Genomic DNA, 24,727 nt, shown 5'->3' with positions numbered 1-24,727 from the left:
CACGTCATCATGAAGAAAAGAAAAATGCAATACTTGTGCACGTATTTTGAATGGACTAGTAAGCATGTGACCGATTTATGCCAAGCAGAATGATAATGAATCAATACTTTAGTAAGATCTTATCTTATCTCCAATCTGCATGGGAGTTTATCCAGTCTGTCGGGCATAATTCGGTATTTGGCAGGCAATCAAACGTACCTTTAGACAACTTCCATAGTTCCTTCGAAGAGAAGACACCAGTTGCTAAAATAATATCGTTGCATATTACTCCATTGTACGGATTGTGGCTATAGCCTGAAATCAAGTTCAGACGTTAAACAATTCTCTAGGTACACTACTGTCATCTCTGTAAACAAACTATGGAGACGGAACCCATATATTGGAGGTTATTGGGTGTAAATGTTTTTGGGTACGTTTATCTGCCTGCGCTTGAGTCAGACTCATGAAATTATTGCATGTATGGAATACCTACTAATTACATGATCAGACTGTAAGTAATTACTTTTTCGAAAAGCGTAAAAGGCAAAGATAATAATAATGAAAGTGGAACGAACTCGCTTAGATTTACACCCAATATTACTAAACTTAAAAAGGTTAGTGCTGATTTCTAAAACGTACTGGACAATCTAGAAGAGATACACACATTGTCTTGTTATGTGTTTTTGTGCTTCGCTCCTAAGGCTGTATAATTTTATTTAAAAATTAGATTTGTGACAAAAAACGTTGCTACAACATTTACAGTGATGAAGTATGTGAAGCCACAACATCAATAGAATAATGAAAACACTTATAAAATAAATAAATCTTACATTATAATCGACATTTTTCTATTATTTATTTCTATATTCTCGTAATTAATAAAACTTGCCGCCCCACTAACAAATTTAAAAATACTTCAACGTGTTGACGGGCATTACAATTAAAAGCGTGTAATACAAACAATAATAGAAAAACGTCGATAATTTTTCAGACAAATATATAAAAAGAGTAAAAGAGAAAGAACACCGACTACAGATACAAAATCCAAACAAACAACGACCAAACATTACATCTCAAATAATTTGGAACCAATAAGCATGAAAGTGGTGAGTGCAAGCCAATGGGATTAACGGCATTTCCAGAAGTAGAATAAAAAAAAAATCATCAATTTCACAATTTTGTGCGACACCAATCAAAGGGATCCAATGGGTTCTGTCTTAGCTAGTTTGATAATATATAATCTTCGCTCTCTGTAAGTATAATATAACATTTAACCAAATTTGGGAGATGACGATGATGTTGACTATGAAAAGTTGATCTAAGTTTTGCTTCTAGTAATTGACGAACGTGATCACATAAATAAACGACATTATATTATACTAAAAATTACGGTCAAATAGGTAAAAATATGTCTATATTGGATATAAATTACACAAGTATATTTAAAGGTAATGTCGAAATTTTTTAACGGTCGATTTTCAATTGAGTAATTTCAAAAGCAAACATTGACCCCAGTTTATAAGCACTAATTTGAGCTTCAACAGGCGAGGTGTTCCCTCTTCGGACTCCGAACCTGGATACACCTTCAGGTCATGCATATCATAATAATGCAATGTCATCCAAACTAAAAGTGTAGATAACATCACAGCTCAATTTGCCAAAATTGGGTTGCAATATTCCACCCTAGCAAACATACCAAAAGCTTATAAAATCTCAAAAATTGAGGACATTGCTACACAGCCAGACAAAACCCATCTCGGCCTGTGCTCCAGGCCTGTTACCTTTGTTCTTTGCCTCGTGTTCGTTCTCTTTCTCTCTAGGAGTGTGAGGTGAGAGCGACCCGCTTAGGATATCTGAAACATATCGACTATGTTATGGGGTATTACAGCAGGAAAATTAATAAGATCCTTAGAAAATGCTAGCAATTTTGGTTGATATTTGTTTTTGTTTTGTGTGATAGTGTTGACTTGAAATTTTTCTTTGTCAATATCATATGTTTTAATAAAGTTACGAACTTCTTAGACGAGACCAGTTCTTTCATATTTCAGTAATGTTTCTGCAGGTTAATCACATAAGTCTGTGGTATCTGCCATTTTAAGACATTTTAAGATGCATTATCGAGATTTTACCCCTTACGGGTTAGACAAGGCCAAAGGTATTCAATTTAGTTAATTAAATATAGTTAATTATAATTTCGAAGAAAATGAGATAAAAATTCTGGAATCGAATGGAAACTGAACCTGTTTTAAAAGAATATTCTTTGAAAGAAACAATGTTAAATTTTATTGGTTGCAATTTCTGTTGATAGGTAATTAATGGTAAAATTATTGATTAAAAAAATGAGCCAAATCTAGTTTAAGTTATAAAAACCCGTTAAAAAGCAATTACTATTACAAAAATCATTCTTATTAATACAATTTTCAATATGGCAACAATACAGACACATTAATAAAAAAGAAAAAAAATTCAAAATTGGCTTTGAAATAGTTAGTAGTTCAATAAATTTAATCATATATTTTTTTGCAACGAAAAACTATAAGAAAGGAATGACGATACAGAACGCAATTCTAATAAACTTAATATTAAAGTTATGATCCAAAATGAAACTATATTTTCTAATAGATCATTTTGCATTGAGAATTCTTCAAGATTTTCACTAGAATAGATCTCACCAATTCCTTATGACATAGAAGTATGTACTTTTTTACATTGCACATGTTATAATTTTGTTATCTAAACTTAATAAAGCCTTAGCTAATCTGTCACTATATTGTATATGTCAAACTACTAGCGATTGACTGTCTAATATGAAAAAGTTCACCATTGTGCATATGCCTTTCTTGTAATAATATTAACTTGTGGATTAATATTATTTTCTTACAGTTTCTTTTTCTCAGCCAGAGCCGGTATTTTGTATACCAATTTCTATCATGCACCAAGTAAATGGTATATTTTTAGCTTTATGTTCCTAAGTTTCTCTGTCCTATTTTTTTTTCGTAGAATAAAGCTCTTGTCATTGGAATATTCACTATACATTTCTAGTTTGTTACGTTTTGTAGATTTATCATTCAAATTTATCAAACAGGTTGTTATCCTTCTTGTAGCGATTACAGCACAATTGATCTGCTCTTTACAATTTAACATCGTCATTCCTTTCTCCAAAAAGACAAAGCATCAGACATAACTGAGCGAGAGACCTGGCAGACCGTCGCTCCCATTACCATAGCTGTTGATGAAATTAGCGAGATACAGGTCCAGCTCCCTGACAGAGACGTTGATGTGGTACGGGTTGACGCAGAGACCAGGCTGGGTGCACTCAGGGTGTTTCTCTAGGCGTTCGCCATCTGTACTCTCTAGTGGGATGGCTTTGAATAAGATTACCATCACTAGGTCTAGCCGCCACACCTGAAATTGAAATAGATTTCGGGGTAAGAAACTAATTAGATTAGGTTAGATTACGATGAGCTCTTGTCAGTTTTGACGTGCACAAAACAAAGTTAAATGATATTTCCTTTATATTCGGTGAATCAGTTTTTTATTTATGCACCACAATTCTATATCTGTTTGTTCTTATGGTTGACTGATACAATCGATTGTTGATTTATGGTTGACTGGTAGAAAATGCCATATGGCGTCTGTATGTCATATGAAAATGTATATGGCGTATATATATACAGTGTGGACTTACGACCAAGTATATATATATTTTTTAAATTATGTGCAATATAGCTAACTTTTAATTATTTTTTTTCTTCACCTTGTCAGCCTGTCTAAGGCAGTCTATCCTCCTCATCTTCCCCTTCTGGTCCGGGTTGGAGAGCACGCACACGGCTGGTCGTTTGCCTGTGATGCTCAATACGAAGTCCTCGCGACAGTCCTGAGTGATGTCTTTGCGGAGCTTGCCTAGAAGCCTTGACGCCCATTTCTGTTTCACTTCCGCCTTTTCGTTCTGGAACGTTCCAAGTTTAAAAATGTCAGTGAAAATAAAAAATAATATTCGAGATTTTCCAATCCAAAGCCAAGGAAATTAGACCTTCACTGGTAATTTTTCACATCATATTCTGATTTGAATAATAATTGTCAAAAACTACTACGATTTCAGACCATTTGTAGAATAGCTCCATCATCATTAGTCAAAATATGTACTTTTGAAAGATTCTATTAAATTAAGCTATTATATAATCTTTAAAAAGTACCTAAATTAGGAAGAATTAATAATAAAGTGAAGCCCAGATGTATGAAAAATTATCTATACATTCGCTAGCTACGCCCCGCGAAAACGCTTCTTTCCCCTTGAAATTTCGACAGCCTTCAGCTTTCTTCAAATAAGATATAACACAAAACATTTTTTCTAAATCAGACCAATAGTTGTTAACGCGTTCAAACAAATATACAATCAAGTAGATATAATAAAACTGAAGAACTTTTTGACACACATGTCAAAACAGTAGATAATAGAGGACACGTAACTTTTACCTCACCTGTAACTCATATTTTGTATGCCGTTCCTCCTCAAGACTCATGCGCTTCTCATGTTTTTTGTAGTATTTCCGTTTGGCCGCTTGTAAATTGAACCACGTGTAGGAAAAGGACTTTACAAAGGGCATTAGGGCCTCTATGAATGGATGGAACTCGTCCTGAAACATTCAAACGATCGCACACAATTAGACAACAACATAACCTCAAAATTAAATGTTATACTAAACTGGCGCCCAACGTGGAACTATAAAATATTATTCCAATTAATAACATTTTGCAATAGTAAATTTCTAATGTCAATATTAGTATTCGAAATTGAAAATATATACGTATAAAGAACATAACTTTTTAAATACACTAATCATCATTGATATTCAAGAAACCTCAAAAAAATATAGCAATTACCATTTTGTGTTTGTGGCCATCATAATATATTTTCAATTTGATGAAACTAGCATGGTAATGCTAAAGGATTTTAGTATTAAATTTCGTTTTCCAGTAGAAATATAAAACAAATCCTATAACTACATCGTTATTGATCTATATCTAAACATATATTGAAGTATTAAAGTAGGTTAATTATTTATATACAGATTATACATCGATAACAAAGTGCAATATAACACCCAAAGCGTTCGCAAATAAACACAAATATATAACAAACAGTTTAAACAAACCAGACCATCTTTCGTATATACAAACAAACATAAATACTTCAAAACTAAATATTACATTCATGCTTTTCATTATTATGCACCGTCCATATATTCTTCTTACCAATATTCATACGAACAGACATACGTACAACTTTCAAAAATGCCGTTTTATGAAGAAAACAAAATATATTGATACATCAAATAATGAAAATGGATGTTTAGAATAAGTATATGAAAAACACAATCAAAAATGGACGTTACTGTAAAACCGTTCATAATTGTTTACTTATATTTTTTACATTTATCTTCGACACGTCGTACTTCGGTATATAAGTACCCGGCGTTGTATTGAGGTTATAATTCTAACCTGTGAATATTAGTAACTTCGTGTAAATCTGTTCACCAAGTCTTAAGTTTTAAATCGTGTAACTCACCCGACCTTTTTATGTGCCTAGGTTCTTACTGCAGATCAAATTTGACACTCAAAAGTTATGTCACATAGATACAATACATCAGATCCTGACGATGCAAAGATTATTGTTCTATTGTTACAAATCACGCAATAATAAATTATCAAAAAGAATTAATGTAGGACATCAATGGATCATGTCATTAGCAGTGTATGGGAATAATTTGACGTAAGAATAAACTTCTCAAGGTCAGAAAGTTGGCAGCATTCCGAGATTGTAAATATCAGTAGACGAACAGTTATAGATGCGTTTGGGCCAGGTGACGAGGCAAGCAGAAGATAGTATAAATACATTTGGGTGACAGATTCGCTATAAGCGTAACACGTTGTTTTCTTGGACGGAGAAGACAGAGGATTGAGAGGTTTTATGGAGGATACTGATGTAGCATGTTGACTATCAGTTGAAGGTCGATGACTGAAATGCAAAACCTACGTTCGAGGCTGAATGGTTGGAATGAAACCTGATGTTTTCCACAGAAATGTAATATAATATTGTATTGTAAGATTTGTTAATCGTAGGGAAGTTCCTTACGAAATTAAGACTGATAAATTATTTCAAACTGGTTAGAAATCAAAATAAAAACATAACTATTAACAATGTGCCTTCGCCTTGCAGTTTGTAGCTTTGGTAAATATAATTTAAATTAGAATATGATGTGAAAAAGTCCCTGTGCAGGCCTGATTTCTGAATGCATGATTTGATTTTTATTTCGCCACAGACTTATATAATTAACCTCAAGAAGTCTGTGACCATCGCCTATGCGAAGATTCTCTAGTTTATCGCTTGTTCTAAAGATAATCATGCCTTTGATCGACTTTTACAAGGAGGAGAAGCAACTAGAATATTTAACGTTTTTCCATCATAAACAGAGATAGGTATTGAGCGAAAACTCGCTTTCTGGAATACGAAAACCTTTATAAACAAACAGTTTCGTTTGCCCACATCTAATAAATCACATCGACACATTTGCATGTTTAATATTATGATTCAACGCATCACAATACAGCATTTGTTCGGGGTACGTGCACTGAATGACATTAAATATTCTTTCTGACATGACATAATGTAAAAATTAATTTGCATGAATCGTGAAAGAGGTCGCGTATACCGGAGCTTCACTTGCTTTGTTATTAAATAGCGGCCCGTCCCGGCTTCGCTCGGGTAAAAACATAATGAATTCATAAAACTAAACCTTCAGCATGAACCACACTATCTATTGGTGAAAACCGTATGAAAATCCTTGCTGTAGTTTTTGAATTTATCGCGAACAGACAGACAGACAGGCGGACGCGGCAGATGACTTTGTAATATGTAAGGATTACTATCCCGACATATTACAAAACATACTAGTTTTATAACAAGATTTTCATAAATTCATGTTAAAATGTTAATTTCCTCAAGAAAAAATTCACGTACAAATAAATTTCTTCGTCAAACACCTCACTACATAATGGTTTCTAAAGTTGAATACTTCCTAAATCCATTAACCACTAAGAATCAAAAGATACTGATAACACGTAAAAAAAAAATAATTTATAACACGTGACCTGACGGTTATTGGGTTATTTAGTTGAGATAAGTAACTTTCCCTACCAATTAGATTTTCATTACGAAAAATATAATACAAAAAAATCCACAACACGCTTCGTCAATAAAAAGGCAAGAATATATACGCTACATTCTTAGTCAATCTCGAACATATCTATTTGAAATGTCCGCAACAAGGTTCGTCAAAAATATTATATAAATAGGGCCGCCCCTTAAAGTAAAGCCAACAGTTCCCCCGGCTCTAAAGTTCCCATAATAATACTAGCGACTTTTCCACGCTACACATCGTTTTGTAGTATAAGACCTTTATCAACCATGCTGTCAGTATCATGAACACCACATCTATTAGTCTACAGTTTACAAACTTCAGCTCCTACATTGCCAATCCCAAGTCCCGTCACAACAAGTCTTGGCTGCATCCGCAGACGCACGCTCTGCCAAGCCTGTTGGCATACAGGACCCTGTGACGTCACGGAATCTCCTGGCGTGATTCTGGCGGTTCCGTAAACTACACGATGATTGGATCGCTATTTCTAGATGGCGCCAGAACGCCTATTTTTATGGGAACCTTGGAAAATTTTATATTGTACATGATGATAAAATTATACTGGTTATATTGGACCACTAGAAATTTATATTGAGCTTCAAGTCATGTCAACAAATCAGAACAACGCACAATTAATAACTTAAACTAACTTTGTTGTAAGGAAAATATCGATAAAAACAAATGATGAACTTAATAAGAAAAACATAATCTCTCAGCTACTTAATAATTACGAAAACATAGAAGTTGTGCGGCGCAATAAAACAGTATTATTGAAACTATTTTCATAGTAAACTATAGTAAAAAATATATGTTTTGAGACCATAAGCTTTAAAATAAGAAATGATTTTCAGTATGTCCTTGGCGCACTTTAATAACTTAAAACAATTGATGATAACAATAACACAAAACCCTACACATAACCTACACGACTACAATTTATAACACATCTTTAGAGAAATATCTTGTTCCATAAGCAAACAACTTACAGAAAGAAATTAAACAAATTCAGTAGTCAAACATAAACAGTCTAGACAAATTGCAGCAGATTAAGCATACTGCAACTGCTCGTCCCACTCCTAATATGAAAACAACAGGCTAAAATGCAGATACTCCTATTTCACTCGCCTCTGAAACATAGTCCGCACATTTAACCAAAAGAGATAAAAATGCAGCAGTGAAAACAAACAAGCGCCATATTGGAAAGGCGGCCAAAAAGCGCGCGAACGAGAAATATAAAAATGGCGTCGTAAAAATATCACAATGCTCGCGATAAGGTGCAAAATTTGGCAAATATAAGAACAACAAATGCTGAATAGTAAGATTGTTGGCAAAGGTACGGGATCATAGTGAAATCGTGTGTTTTGATGATATCACTCCGGAATCGGCGGGATTCCGGGTTATGAAGTTACGTGGAATTCCAAGAACTGAACGCTGGATAAAGTTGGACACGTGCTCGCTGAGTCAACATTCGGTGCAAGATGGGAACATCTATTACACATGATTTTAAAGGTCTTATGATAATGAGATAGTACCTACTACTTACGTATTAGGATATCTAATGACTTGTTTACAAACAATAGCTTTGATCCCATGAACTAATAAAACCAGAACACCTTATCGAATCAAACAAACTATTAGGACGATATCCAACGTTCGGACCATGCCAAAAACACTGGAGTGCGTTCACCCTGAAAATTTTGGCGGCAATCGCCATTGCGGTGACGTTTCCTTCATTATTATATTTTTTCTGTCTTTATTTCGTGGCGTCCAATTTATTTTATAGATATTGGCGCTGGTTCATTGGGGATGCCCTGTACTTGGCCGTGGCATCCGTTGGCGTACCTAACTGGGTCGCCTACGTCACACAGGAGTACTGGCCTAAAACACGGCTCACGCGGAAAGACGCTGAAAAAAAGTTATCACGCATCGCGGCAGCCATCTTGCCACGCGCCAGTTTTGGCGCGCAACAGGTACACGTAGCAGAGAATTCGTTTAAAGGACAATGCACGTAATTTTACAATAAATTCTATTGTAAACGGAATGCTAACATGTTCGATTATATGCATTTAGGTAGTTAGTCTGGCTGCGTACGGAATTCATGTGTCAAGTTTCTTTGAATTTACAAACTTGCATCGTCTCAATATTGTACAGCTTTCGACATGTTTGTATTAGAAATTAATACATTCTTCTGGCATTGTCTTATTATTCAGATTACATGCATTGGGCTACGTGTCCCGGAATCTGTCTATTTCCCGAGTGCGCTAAGCCTCAGGAATGTTTTGGCATAATTCTAATGTCATTACAATGTATCAATAACATTGCAGTTAACGTTTGCAATAAAGCAGTCATTTGTGAACAACGTCGTAGATTTTGTGGACTTAAACGCTGTGGATTTGTGTAGGTCATTATATAAGAAGAACTTGCAACAATGTTGAAAAGAATTTAGATTCTATGATAAACTTATATTATTATCACAAGAGTCTAATTCGTCCGTATAATTATGACAATAAAAACCTTCTTAACCGGTCTAACAAAGCCAATCAGTTACATTTTAACCGGAATTTCTTCCGTTCTCCGCCTTTTTTTTATTTTTTATGGTATAATAGGCAAACGCAATGCACGCTGCATTGCATTCACCAATATCAGTATGTTGAAAATGTGCAGACTTGTTTACGAATTCCTACTCTCCATTGTATAAACTTTTTATAAGCTTTGTAAGCTGCACTTTAAAGAAAGGCTTCCCACCCTGAGCTGTAAAGTCCAATTTTGTGACGACGAATTTTTTGTAAGGAGTAAAGTCCAATTTTCCGTTAAGATTAAGTCCTGACATCTGTTTCCTATAAAGTACACAACATTCCACTTGCTACCCTGACAAATCACACATGATTCGATTATAACGTATAATCTTTTAATCTTGAAACGACAAGATCTACATGTCTAACTAACAATGTATTATAAGTCTAACTTAACGCTAATATTGCACGCCTGTAAGGGTTGAAACTATTGTATTGTATGTGCCATCTATCCTTGTACCACACAGTTACTGCAATAAAACAGGTTTAAGTTTTAGAATTGTCATATTCGATGCAAACTATATATCCTAACAGGATTTTACCATAAGTTTTCTATCACTTTTCGTTTATGATCAAGGGATAAACTGAAATGAGAATACAGTTTGCATAACTCTTACAATTAGTGGTAAATAATATTCAGAATAGTTGGAATATTCGATTAGGCGGTACGTCACATGATACTTTACAGCATTCCACCTTAAAGTTTGTTATATAATTTTACTATGCAAAAATAAATTGGACATTTTATAGAAAGCTGAAATTTTGATAATGATATAAATGATTGGTTTAAATATTACCATATTTACGCTGATTTTTTTTTAATTTACTGTGCAAAATATATAATAGATTCGACGAGGAGAATTCCGGAAAAACTCGTTATAATATCCAACAGATGAAATTGAAAGAATATTTAATTTATCCAGCTGATACCGCAAAGGAAATCGTGACATAGAGATCAATAAATCAGGTCCCAGAAAAACCAATTTTATTGCCGACATAGTGTAATTTTATGACCATCCACAAAATGTACTGGACAGCAATGGCGAACTAATGGCACACAATATTTCTGGCACGTCACCGAATACGAAATCCACTAAGATAAAAGCACTTTTTTTTTAATTGTAGGTATATTGTGACGGGCTGACGCGAACAGAATTATCTAAATATTATTATAAAGAAATAAGCGTTTGTGAGTTTGTATGTTGGAAGGGGGTAATCTCCTTAACTACCGAACCGATTTCAAAAATTCTTTCACCATTAGAAAGTTACATTATCCAAGATTGGTATAGGCTATATTTTATATCAAAATTCCCACGGGAGCGAAGCCACGGGTGCATCTTATCAATATTGATTTTGAGCCCAAATTTTTGGTAAGAAATTGAAAATTATTATTCATAAACCCGTGTTAACAAGTTAATTATAGCGAGCATTTTTTTTATTATAATTTTCCTAATAGTCACAAAGTCGCATTTATTTGATAGCACGTATATGGCCTCATGAAGAGTCTACAGGAGGCTTATGCCGAAACACAAGCTGCGAGAAGAAAAACCGATTTAAGAAAGTACTGAAGTGTAAACATCGAAAACAACAATATAGGCTTATTTTAATTTATTCATATGGTCTTTTCAAAAATAAAATAAAATGGCACGCTAATGCGAAAAGGTTTGTCTTCCCTGTACGACGTATTTATATCCTTCCCCGCTGAAGACTGGCAACAGCTGAACTCTGTGCAGAAATAGAAAATAGTTTCAAGAACTAAAGGCGTGGCCTCAGTGACAGCGGGTATAGTGGGATCGTACGGCAGTCAGTATTCATTTATTTCTTTACGCAAACTTGTGTTGCACCAGTCAACTTTGACGTCAAAACACAAAGTACTATATTAAACCCTTCGTATTAGATTACAACAATGATTTGTTTCAAAATTTCAAATACCACTTTGTGTATGTCTTTAATCTAGTATTGAATTAATGATTAAAAAATATATTAAAAAAAACAACATATTTTTGCACAAGCATTAACAACGAAATACTGCAAATAATAAATTAAAGTTACGTTTAATTATTACAACTATTAATTTACTTGTTTCTCTTTCCACCCAAAGGTTGGCTGGAAGAAATTGGATTATCGATAAATCCGCATTTGCACTAATGTTTATGTTATGTTTGAATATCTTGTTGTAACTTATAACTCCTTTGTGAATGCTGCAATAAAGAGTTTATCTATCTATCTATCTATCTATCAGATCTGCATCGCAAATTCCTACTAAATACGAGTTAATTTTTAGCATGAATGCGATTATTTTTAGGTTCGTAAATTGAACTGGGCTTCATTGGAATCGTTGCGTAAACGTTGATGGTGAGCGTGCTGATATTGAGACCACACCCCACTCGTATGCAGTCAGATCGACCTTCTAGCCGTAGCTAGGTACGGCTGAGATCAAACCGTTCAGTTTCAATGATAATGATAATCTGGAAAATTGTTTATTCAAAGCCCTTGTTCCATCTTCTAACGCACACAAAATATTAATGCATAAGACTGTGTTGTGTTCAGGCCCAAGCATGGTGCAGTATCCTCGTAACATATGTATTATGATTTATGACATTATTACGTACATTTTGTACATTTAGCTTTATTAAAATTATCATTAAAATTATTGAATATATATATATATATATGTATATACTACTTTTTTCTACTCTTTTTTGGTTCTTTTCTACTACTTTTTTGGAAATACAACTTTTATTTTATTTATTCATTCAAATTTTGACATTTTTAATAATAATATTGTTAGGTGGTAGGGTAATCTCAGGTAGGGTTGGGGTAGGAATAGGCAAAGGCAGACAGTTATATAATAATATAATTAATAAATAAAATACAGACCCTTCAAGGGTCTATAAATAATTTAAGATATTTTATTATATACATATTTTATTATTACAGCGTACGTGTGGTACGTGCCGATATCGTTATGGCAATGAATGAGTCAAAATGTGATTTCAAAATATCAAATGGAACAATAATTTAAAATTTTGAATTTAGAATGAAAGAAATAGAAATCATGCCAGCGCGCACGCGACATGACTAAAGAGATCATAATGCGTAAATGTAAATTCGTCCTCCTAATTTTTAATATATGTATAAGACCTATATTTGTTAATTGACGTCCTTGGAGAAAAGGCTGCGGTGAAGTTTGTTGCGCCGCTTCTTCTTCACCTGCGCTTTGGAAGCCGGCAGTAGACTTAGTATAAGTAATTTTTTCGACGTCAATAAGTGATGTATATCATCCTAAATTGAATAAAGAATTTTGAATTTGAATTAGAAGAAAAGACATTGTTAGCAACATAGTTTATTTGTTAGACCAATAAAAAAAACCCGACTGTCAATATTCATTTCGCTATAACTTTTGAACGGCTGAACCGATTTTGATCAAACATATCTAAATCGTTTCACCCATTAATGAGCTGCGGTGCCACGTACACAGACAGACAGATAGACAGACAGACACACTTAGTTGTCAAACTTATAACACCCCTATTTTTGCGTCGGGGGTTAAAAAAATTACTACATATATTGGTGTTAAAATAAATCAAACCTACACGTTTTACCGATTATGGGTATCCATACTTCCATACTAATATTAAATGCGAAAGTCAGTTTGACTGTTCCGCTTTCATGGCTAAACGGCTGGACCGATTTTTATGAAATTTTGTATGCATTTAGTCTAAGATCCTCGTTGAAACGTCGACTTTTTCACAGTAATAACAATGCTGCCTCCTAATATCTCAGCCAATCATATATTCCGTTATTTCGACCAATCACATCACGCCAAACCCATCCACTATAGGTCGCTGTACATCTTCAAAACCCATACAAGACTAATGTCTAACTACACTTGAACAACCATTCAAGGTCACAGATAACATAACAATATTATTTAATACCAAAGAATATTTTAAATACAACTAAAAACAATACGCAAAAATTACTTAGAACCCCAAAAGAGGTCAACTATAAAATCAAGCGTAGCCCTCGAAAATGTATTTTATTTATATAATAACGTACATGGTGACACAAGAAAAAGACATACATAAAAGTAAATAGGAAAGTAACTACAAAATTATATAATACTTAATAGCCATTCTGAATCTACAATCCTATTACCAAAACTTTACATTGGAAACTTCTAGAAGTTTCGAGAAAAACCCATCTATCTTAACAGGGCACGATCGCGCTTCCTATAATACAAATTGGCTGTCCAATCAGTGCACCGAAACTTTATGAATCATAACTTGTGATTCGAGCCCTCCCTAGTAATATTTTATTTGGCACCCTCTCAACTCGGTGATTATAACCTCCAAGGTTAGGGAAACTTTACGATAAAACTACTTTTCAGTGTGGACAGTCAAAGAGATTTTGTTTTCTTATATAATAAAAGGTGGTCTGTTGGTCGGTGCGTTATTTTGAAGTGTGAAAACTGTGTGAAAACAGGTCGGTTTTCGTTTCATAATTAACCGTAACCGTAAGCGCTATTTGTGACGTGTGGTTCCGACCTAGAATATGACCCCTTTATATCAGTCCGTGGATGTCGTACGTGATCATGAGAGTCAAAAGCTTTGGCAGTTGATATACAAGAATAACATCCCCAAAGTTATTTACGTTTACGTTATTTCTATTACTTTCTAATCGATATCCGGGCTTTGAAACGTCACAGCTGAGAATGTAACAGAGAACACACTTTAATGAAGGCATAAGTACGGCACAAAGGGTTAAAGGCAGGTGGTAGTAAAACCATACGCGAATATTAAAAAAATTGAAGGTTTAATTTCCAAGCAAACCCTTGGCCTTGAGGCGTTACATCTAAGAATGTAAGAACACACTAGGATGAGAGTGAGAGAGACTTCAATTCGAATCAGCACGTGTCATAAACAGTTTGTCTAGTCGATCGACGTCCCATGTCACAGCTTGTCAATTTCCTAGCCCGCCAATTAGCCGCCCGTCTGTGTCCCAGTTCCATTTACTTAATTTGTTATAAAATCTGGTGCAAGGGAAGTATATGACCTGGATGAAAAGATATACGGTACTCTTTATACCAACATTTCGACGGGAACTAGTACTGGCTTTGAAGAAGGAAAGAAAAATTAAGGATGAATAGAAATTTTCTCTAAATTAAAATAGGTAGTAAGACCGTTTGGCCAGGACCAAAATTATTAGGTTTACTTCTTTACATTGACCATGGCGTCAAAGCTCCGAATCTGGAAATATACAACGATGAAAGCAACTCCCTTTGCAGTGGCGTAAATATTGGTTCAAGATTAAATATGTATACCCCACGACCTGGGCCCCATTTCCAAAATATCCATGAGGAATTTTCCAGTGTTCAACGCGAGAAAAAAATGTATACAAATCACGAGTCTTTATTAAACTGACACCCAAATCAACTGGTTACTAAATAAGCCACACAGATGGCATCTGACATTAGTGACGTGACAATGTCACGACACAACAACCATGTCATGCTGACAAGGTTGTCGAATATGGGGGAAATGATTCATTCGTTTTGTGACATGTTCCTCGATGTGTGACATGTATGACCCAAGCTGGTCCTAACATACAAATTATTGTGCCGCAAGTAATAATATACAACATACAACTTTCCTTCCCAATCTGGCTAATATACAAAGTGTTATGAAGGACAATGTGTACTTCTAACAGGCGCATCTCTTTTTCGTAAGAGCGAAATGGAAGATAGAACAGAGTATATAGCTTTCTCTGTCTCGTTCACTAGAATTTCACCAGGACCTAACCTAAAACATCAAGGAAACTGGAAAATCCCACGTTTGCTTGCCCTTTACAAGCGATGCACTCATTTCTTATTCCTTATACGTAACACAAGGTGAGTGGCGGCCGTTGCACCTGCACAATTTATTTGCAAATATGCAACTAAAATTCCGATCACGTGGGTCAACTTTTTTTTTTTACAATGGTAGGCTTTGACGTCGATGTTATGCTAATCGGGTAATGGCCGTGCTATTGTTGTGTTGCGTAACAAGGATTTGTTTTTGTTTTTTTTTATTATATTCTTATATATTCAATAAAGAAAAAAAACATTTTGCGACTTATGGCTAGCAGTCGCGAAATGTCTTTTTCACAAAATTATTCCCGGTGATTCCCAATGGTCACTTGCAGAATGCATCTTCTACTGGACTACTTCTTCTCATTATTTTTTTCTATTCGATGGAAAAAGACATTTATTTATTGGCGTCATAAGTCAAAATCCAGTTTATTACATTATCCGCACCTAATCTACCAAATGATATTTTTGTTGAGATCATTTAAATTTATTCACAAAATAGAATTAACAATAAGAACACAAAATTATATTAATTGAAACTAAAAACTACTTATAAATTAAAAACAACAAACAATGTTTTTCACTGTACGTTAAAAAATACTATTTTGAATCAAAATGTTGTTTATAATGACATTATAGGTTTTAAGTATATTCATTTAATACTTTAAATATTATCAGTTTTAACTCGTAAAAGAAGGTTTTTTTTGCACCAATCATATTTCATTTGAGGCAGTCTCTTCAAAATTAATGTGTAAAGTTCCCACTTAACAGCCATGCGCCTCGATTCAGAGACACGTTATGCAAATCTTTAGTTATTTTATTGCCAAACTCTATAAAACTTTTCTTTGGAAATTTCGGCCTGTTAACTTCCGCCGAGCTTTCCTAATGACCTCCTTAACTTTAACGCCATTTATAATTTTTTTAACGCGTATACGTAAGCTTAGTCATACACATAAAAAATTTAAATGTTTATATAATAATATTTATGTCATTACCTAAGCATGTTTCGTAACATATGTTGCGTCATAATTTTAAAATATGTATATAAACGAAGTTCTAGATAATCAGTTCTAAAATAAGAATTTTTATTTCAGAAAAAAATCTAATGTAATATGGAAAAAATCTATTATTTACTGGAAAATAAAATCTAAATCTAAAATTATCTGAAATAAATTCCCAGACACTTATTGACGACACCAAATTGCGACAGTGCTAAGAGAAGAAGAAGAAATAGGATAGCGGATCCTTTGCTCCGGCGCCTTATAGCTAAGAAAACAACCGGGTTAGTGCTCGGATGAAAGAAAGAGAGAAATAGTGAAAAATCAGGAATTAAAAAAATCATTCATATCCTAATCCTAACTAATATTATAAATGCGAAAGTAAGTTTGTATGTTTATTTGTTTGTTTGTTACATATTCACGCCCAATCTTGAAATTTCCCATGCCTACATATAGTTTGAAGTACGGAGAATCACACACGGGTACCTTTCATCCCGGACATCAACGCGGGCGAAGCCGCGGGCAACAGCTAAGTAGTTCATAAGTTACCGAAGCGGATACGTTAGATATGTATTTAGGAATTCCCGTACTGCGTACGCGTCGAATTCCAAATGTTTTCACTAGATCTATGATCGACACTGATATAAGTTTAGATGGACAGTATGTCTGGCGCCGGCCCTTCGCGGATTATCCTATCAAAATATGGAAGGTATAGAAGAGACGACCCGTTTTTGACAGAAGAGCCGAATTGTCCATTTGAACTTTTATTTATGCCGACTATAGGTGTCACACTTTCGTGGATCACTTCGCCAAACTTTGCTGATTTTTCACACAGCTCTGTTTGCAGCAATGTTTGGCCATTGGTGTCGGTATCTGTCTGAGTTCGGCGATATTGTGTTGCCGGCATTAGACAACGATAGACTGAGAAATGTATTTGTTACTCTTGTCTCACACTATTTCTTTAAAAAGAACAATTTTGTTCACGAAATGCAAAAGAAATGAAATCATAAACAACAAAAAAATCATCTTATACTAGCTGCGCCCCGGGGCTTCGCTCCCGTGGGAATTTCGGGATAAAAAGTGCCCTATGTGTTATTCCAGGTTATATTCTACCCGTGTAACAAATTTCATAACAACCCGTCCAGTAGATTTTTCGTGAAAGAGAACAAACATACATACACACGTACTCCCAAACTTTCGCATTTATAATATTAATAGGATTCATTGGAGAATCACTCCAAGTCAGACTGAAAAGATTTTTGAATGATATGTTTTATTGCACACATAATTGGCGAACATGCATAAATAAAGTGACGAGGAAGAGAGGAACTGAACTGAACTGAAGGTTTGTCAGAACCGTGGCCTATCTGTCTATAAATCCCTAGTCTCTGCCTACCCCCATGGGAAATAGACTTGATAATTATGATGGAATATATATGTCTTTACTTATGCACTTGGTTATGTAAAGTTCTATGCTCTCTACAATTTGTACAGGTGTTATACATTATTTATTAATCGTAGCCTTTATTAGACTCGATGTGAATAATTTACGAATTAACCGACTTTGACAAATATAGTGTTTGCAACTCATTGTTCTTAAGATCCTTTTGATGCCAAATGATCTAGGCGATGGAATTACGATAAATACATACAGGTTTGAGTATCACCTCGTCAATAAAAATCAAAATTATTATTGCTACTTTACATACATACGAGTATATAATGTAGTGTAATGATCAGATATTTAGATAATTATATTAATGTATTTAGATAATTATATTAATTTGCCCACACACACACAACATCGTATGTGATAAAAAATCCGTTTCCCGTGGGAATTTCAGGAAATCCCTTCTTAGTGCTCCCCTACACTGTCCTAGGAAGCTACACACCAAATTTCAGCTTTCTACGGCCAGTAGTTTCGGCTGTACGTTGTCAGTCAGTCACTCAGTAACGTAAGAGTTTTATATAATATAGATATTACAACATAAAATAGATTAGTTGTACAGGTAATTACAAACAATCATGTTTATTCGACACGACTTTTACCTTGAAATCAAAATCAAATCATTTATTCAGAAATTAGGCCTTCACAGGCACTTTTTCACGTCATATTCTAAATTAAATCATGTTTACCAAAGCTACAAACTACAAGCATTTCGGAACGACCACTGCTGAGAAGAAATGCCGAAAGAAACTCATTCAAACAGTGTTGGTCCCTATTATGCCAGAAGGGCTTACCATTTTTTAAATATAAATTTATGTATAATTTTTTATCAGTAATATAACAATGTAAGTACACAATAAAGTACATGGTCAAAAGGTATACTGAAACATATTATGAAAGGAAAAATATATATACATATTTTGTTTTTTGTTTCATATATGAATGCTCTTCTTCATGCAAACCGTTAAAAAGCACCAAGTTGCATATCTGGGACATGTTTCGCGGCATGACCGATATCAGCTGTTTCAACTTATTATCATGGGCAAAATAGTAGGCAAAAGTCCTGCTTACGTCTCCCGTAAGAAAACATGGCTGAGAAACATAAGAGAGTGGTCTGGAATTAACAGAGTGGAACGCCTGTTTCGCCTGGTGATGGAAAGGGAGAAGTTTGCAGAACTGCTCCAGTAATGGGAAGAGACTACAAGAAGAAGATGAAAAAGAATGCTCTTCTTGGCTTTTCCCTTAGCTTCAATTTTTCCTTCGATCACGTATTTTATAAAGATATCGTGTCGTATAATGTGGCTAAACATTTTTCCACTTCTTGTATTGAATAACGAACGACGTATTGCCTTCAATAACTATCTTCCATGCCGTAATTTCACAATTTAAGAACAGACAGACGCGACAAAATTGTTTTATAATATCTAAGGATACTCCTAGGCGCATTACTTGTGTCTAAGATATATCTCTACTCCGTCGAAGACGTGCCAAGTCAACAACTAAATTGCACAGACCAAACTACTATTCGACATAACCCACGGCACAATAAATAGTGCAATACCACTAAGTCACACGGCGTCGATATCTTGCCATAAGCCTACAGTGTTAACTCATGGGATTACGGCCGGGTAATCCCGGATCCTAGATCCCGAAATTTGCATGTAATACCAGTTAAATGTCATCTGTGGAGGCGAGACGGTCGACTTATCCGGCTGAGGTTCAGCGGCGTAGCGTCGGGGCGGACTGCCCTGAGCGCCATCGATAGGAGGGCGACAAAATTGACGTTTTTAATGTTCCATACTCGAAGGGTAAAACGGGACTCAATTAGGCTCTGCTGTCCGTCCATCTGCCACCAAGATGTGTCTCATGAACCGTGATAGTTACTTGAAATTTTACGGATGATTTATTTCTGTTGCCGCTATAACCACAAACAAAATAAAATAAACATTTAAGGCAATTTCATTCAACAATCGTGGTTTTTTCTGTAATTTTTCATAGTACACGAAGTGCTGTAGGCCTGTTACACGCGCACACTACAGATCCTGTCACACGTGGAAAAATACAAATTTGGAGTAGGTAAGTCAGACAAATTTACAAGTATTTAGCCATCCGTTTAGAAACCAATAAGCTAAAATTACTTTAGTGCTGAAATGACCAAAATTACAACATTATACCAACATGCATACATTTAATGTCCGTCCCGTTCAATACCGATAACATTTTATCCCGCTCCACATACTATATTTTGTACTATCCATTATCTATTCATATCGTTTCCATCCCACGCGAGTTCTAGAAACCTACGCGTCGTAACATCAAGTCTTGAAAGGGCAGCAAATTATGATACAACCCCGGGCAACAATGGCTCACGCTACGCCGCTGCTGGAGTCAGGCAGATTCTACTACTGTTATTACGAATAGCAACACTGGAACACACCCAAATGTTTGAGGTTTTGACTTTTGAATGTTCAATGTCAATTCTTGCTATGTGACTTCTATATTCTTATTATTTTAGGTTACACACTGAACTGTGTCTCAATAATGATATATATATTATAACATGATAATATTCCGTGTCAATCACAACCTTGACGTTGGCAAAATCATCGTTTTGGCGAACGATGGAGCCGTGAAATTTAAAAAAAATGTTGTAACGGTATTAAGTAATTAGGAATTAATTTAGTAGTTAGTCATAACGAAGTTAGTGAACAAAAACATAAATATTTTAGAAGACCACCTATTTTAGAAGATCCTAACGTTTCGATCCCAAGTAAATAAAATCCAAGTTTGCTAATAACTGGAAAATAAATTGTACACAAGATTTTTACGACTTCGTGTTTGCGCTGTATCATTACCGGCTGTCACATTCTAAGGCTCTTGCGTAAAAGAAATCACTTGAACTTTAGAACCAGCTGCCTGCCTGACGTCAACCCTCTTTGGGAATGATGATATCGCCTATTTTCTATTTAGCGGACTCCGAGCTTCGAGGAGAGACTCTAGACTAGTAAGATATGTTTTTATTTTTTCACTATAAAACGGCGGCGTGGACAATAACTTGCAAATAACTGGAAAAATTTAAAAGTCACGACCCTCTGCTTAAGTGGACCCCATTCATTCGGACCCGACATCATTAGGGAAGGAGTAATTAAAACGGAGATAAAAAAAAAATCAAGATCGTTTTTGCGAGCGGAATTGTTCCATAATCGAAGCGAAGTTGAGGATAGAATATTCGAAGTCTTTGATGATTTGTAGTTTAGGATTTGATTTAAGATATTAGGTTTAATTCGCTATACGCTCGCTTCGCTTGGGGAAAAAATAGAATAAATTATAAACCTAAACCCTTCTCAGGAATCATACTATCTATTGGTGAAAACCGCATGAAAATCCGTTGAGTTTTTCGCGAACAGACGCGACAAAGGACTTTATTTTATAGTATGTAAATACGCGGTATTGGATATCACGTACACACAGACAGACGGGATAAAGTACACTTAATCATATGTAAGGATGAAATGAAATTTACATTGGACCATATTACTACCATTAGTGCATTATATCTGATGTACATTATGTATATTATTAGAAAAAAAAAATTAAGAAACAATAATGTTAAGCCGATCTGAAAATTGACGAGAAAAAGTGCATGTGAAGGTCTAATTTCTGAATAAATGATTTGAATTTGAATTTTGATGGAAATTCGTAATTAAATCTAATTATATAAATATAGGGTGATTTCTGAGGAAGTTTCATTATAGTTTTACCCGTGGTTTTACCCGAGCGAAGCCGGGATGAGCTACTGGTAATATGTAAGGGAGTAATTCTCATAAAATCCCATTTAATACAGATACGGTATACACATCTAGTGCTACATAGTAATGTAACGTCTGGTAATAAGGACCTGTCCTGGCAGAAAAGACATACCCAACGGTGCTGGCTTGATGTCATCACTGGAGGGTATGGGGGTCAATGGTCTAATAACTAAGGATGCCTAACAGCGCGAAGAGAGGAGAGAGTCAAGCTTATTTGCTTGCAAACCGAGAGATAAAACAGGAGATATTACACGCTTAGTCTAATTAGAGATCTAATTGAAATATTAAAAATTACATTCCTCAATGTGCAAGAGATTTGATTTGGTTTTGGTTTGATTATTAAAAAGGAAATGCTGATATAATGACCAATTAAAACAAAACACGTAATGCCTCAAGCCAGCTTACATCGTTACTACGTAAGTGCAACCGTTGAAGTATAAACAAGATAGTGTTGGCAAGGCTGCAAGGCGCTCCCGATTAGAATGCGCCATCATTCCGCTGGTTCATTCAATATTTTTTTTTTTTACCGAACGCTGTAATTTCTTGGCTCGAACGCATCCGTTTACATGCCAAACAATAAATTTATTAGCCAAACGGAGGAGTGGCAACACTAAGCTCGCGTCACGCGACGTCATCGATTCCGTCACAGATTTGAATTTTCCAATTTCGAAAATCGAATCGGTAGTTTCGGTGCGTTCCTATTCGCGAGTTATATAACGCTCGCTGCGTCAAGGTGACTCGTTCGAAGCCACTACTGAATCTATTTTAGTTTGAATTTCATAAATATCCCGTGACAGCTCATCCTCTCCCGCGTCTTTTGCCGCCATGATCTTAGTTCTTGCGTAATTAGTGGCGCTGGTGTCGCCGGAATCTCGCCCCGAAACACCGTCTGCAACCTGTGTCCTTGCTAATTTTAAAGTCCTTTCTCAAAGTTTATCGTTTATGAGGTAACAGAGTGACGTTGAGTTGGCAGATTGCCGATACGAGTGGACAGAGGAAAAATCTTTCAGACGACTCGCCTCGTGCGTGGTTAAAATTAGCGCGGGACATACCTTGAGGGACTGCGGGGTTCGGCTAAAACAGACACATAACCAACAGCGGACGCTCGTAAAGGCCGTAGGCATCGAAAACTAATCGTATATCAACGGGCTCGGCAGATGCGCTAACCAAAATTGCCGAGCAGCGGCACTTCCCATCAATATACCGACCTAATTGAATATTATACACCAATTTGTGTTGGCGAAAATCTGGCGTTCAGAACGGTAATGTGCGGCGTCCATATATCGCGGTGTTAATGTTTTCTACGGGCATGATACGATGCACTGTTGCAGAACTAAATTTAGTGTGGCTGAATCCCTGTTTTAGCTTGAGCTTGAGCCGTTTGCGCAACGGTCGTCGACGGTGCGAGCGAGAAGGATGAAAAGTTAAATAGAGAGTAGTTGATGTGACGCGTAACACAATGTATTTTGAAGAACGCGTGGGCTGATCTTCTGGACTTGAGCTGAGAGTGCCACATCGGTAAGCTTTGTGATAATTTGAAGAGAAGAACTTAGAGAATAGCACATTCTGTTGAATATTTTATCCTATAAGTTCAATCGGTATAACTAAGAATGGCTAAAGAATAAACCTGCGCAGAAAAATAATACGCCTTTTTGTCTTAACGGCGAACAGGTTAAATTCAACGTCGAAATTTACTGGTGCAACTCACCCTAACTATAGTGATACCAGAAAATTAAAACGCTCTGAATGTATTCAAGTCTTCAAATTTGGAGAAAATATCTGCAATATGAATAACCTAAACTAGTGCAACAGAATAAACGCCATTTAAATATCCGTACGTTGGTTTAAACCAGAACCTGCAGAAACCTCTATCGCAACTCACAACCAAAGAATAATAGCCGAAGAAGTCAGTCTTAGAGACAATAGCCGTGGCGTGTGGTTTCCCCCTAGAGTTGGGCCACTCCATATCCTGCCAGTTACGTCGTACGAGGTGATAAAATATAAATAATATAAACGTGGATCGACTGTTTGGTTTCAATCATATGACTTGGGTTTTTGATGGATTTGGATTTTTCGCTGTCAGATGGAAAACTTTCTCTATTTTCAATAAATTTTTCATTGAAAATTTCCAATCCTGAAAATCATCAGCTTCAATAAATTTATTAATCGTCAATAATATTTTTCGAGACATTTTATCGTATACAGGGTCGATAAAAAACAATAACATACTGTGATGAGACAAAAGGCTATCGGTTTTCTGGTTCAAATATTCCAGGTCGTGTTATCACGAGGCGTCTAAAGGTCACAGCCCCGAAACCAAGAATACGCGAAGTAAAGGGAGAAAGTTAAACTGGGAACAACACTTTCTATCCTATTGGATAGGATTTTCTAGCCTATTGGATAGCCAGTGTTGACCACAGAGGGAGAAGTGCGGGTATGCAATTTCACTTCTCACTATCGAATCGATCCGAAGTGAGACTCATCGCACCAATCACATTGCAGTGTTTGCCGTTGCGTCACAAGGGCGCACTGTGATTGGTTAGCTGCGTCTGACTTCGAATCGACTCGATGATGAGATGTAAATAGCAAAGTCGCACTACGCATACAGTTTATCGCCGTCTCTCTCTTAACTTCGCGTATTCTTGGTTTCGGGGCTGTGACGCATAAATGCCTCGTAACTGGTCTTTGACAATAGACGTCAGCACCAGCACTCTGAAGGTGCTCCAGGTAAGCCAACAATTACTAAATCACTGGACTCACAATTCAACCTATAGTAACCTTGCATCAAAATTCAAATTCGTACATATTCAATTTCACTTACTACTGTTTCTGCTACCGAGTTTAAATTTTACATCATGTGCGTGTGGTCTG

The 24,727-nt window shown here is 35.6% G+C and overlaps 1 protein-coding gene across 13 annotated transcripts in view; it reads right to left on the bottom strand.

Annotated features, from left to right (window-relative positions):
- NfI (Nuclear factor I) overlaps positions 1-24,727 on the bottom strand; it is a 50,666-nt gene that overhangs the window by 10,516 nt on the left and 15,423 nt on the right. For 3 of the 13 annotated variants that reach the window (XM_053763041.2, XM_053763042.2, XM_053763050.1), the window contains exons 2-6: positions 4,461-4,616; positions 3,737-3,928; positions 3,177-3,384; positions 1,761-1,832; positions 199-294 (exon numbers count right to left, since the gene is read on the bottom strand). In XM_053763041.2, coding sequence (XP_053619016.1) covers positions 199-294; positions 1,761-1,832; positions 3,177-3,384; positions 3,737-3,928; positions 4,461-4,616 — 724 coding nt within the window. The remainder of the gene's footprint in view (positions 1-198; positions 295-1,760; positions 1,833-3,176; positions 3,385-3,736; positions 3,929-4,460; positions 4,617-24,727) is intronic. The other 10 variants (XM_053763044.2, XM_053763053.2, XM_053763045.2 and 7 more) reach the window with 9 other exon arrangements.

The sequence above is a fragment of the Plodia interpunctella genome, chromosome 23 (genome assembly GCF_027563975.2).
Source record: "Plodia interpunctella isolate USDA-ARS_2022_Savannah chromosome 23, ilPloInte3.2, whole genome shotgun sequence".
Lineage (NCBI taxonomy): Eukaryota > Metazoa > Arthropoda > Insecta > Lepidoptera > Pyralidae > Plodia > Plodia interpunctella.
This window is presented reverse-complemented; position numbering and strand designations above follow the sequence as displayed.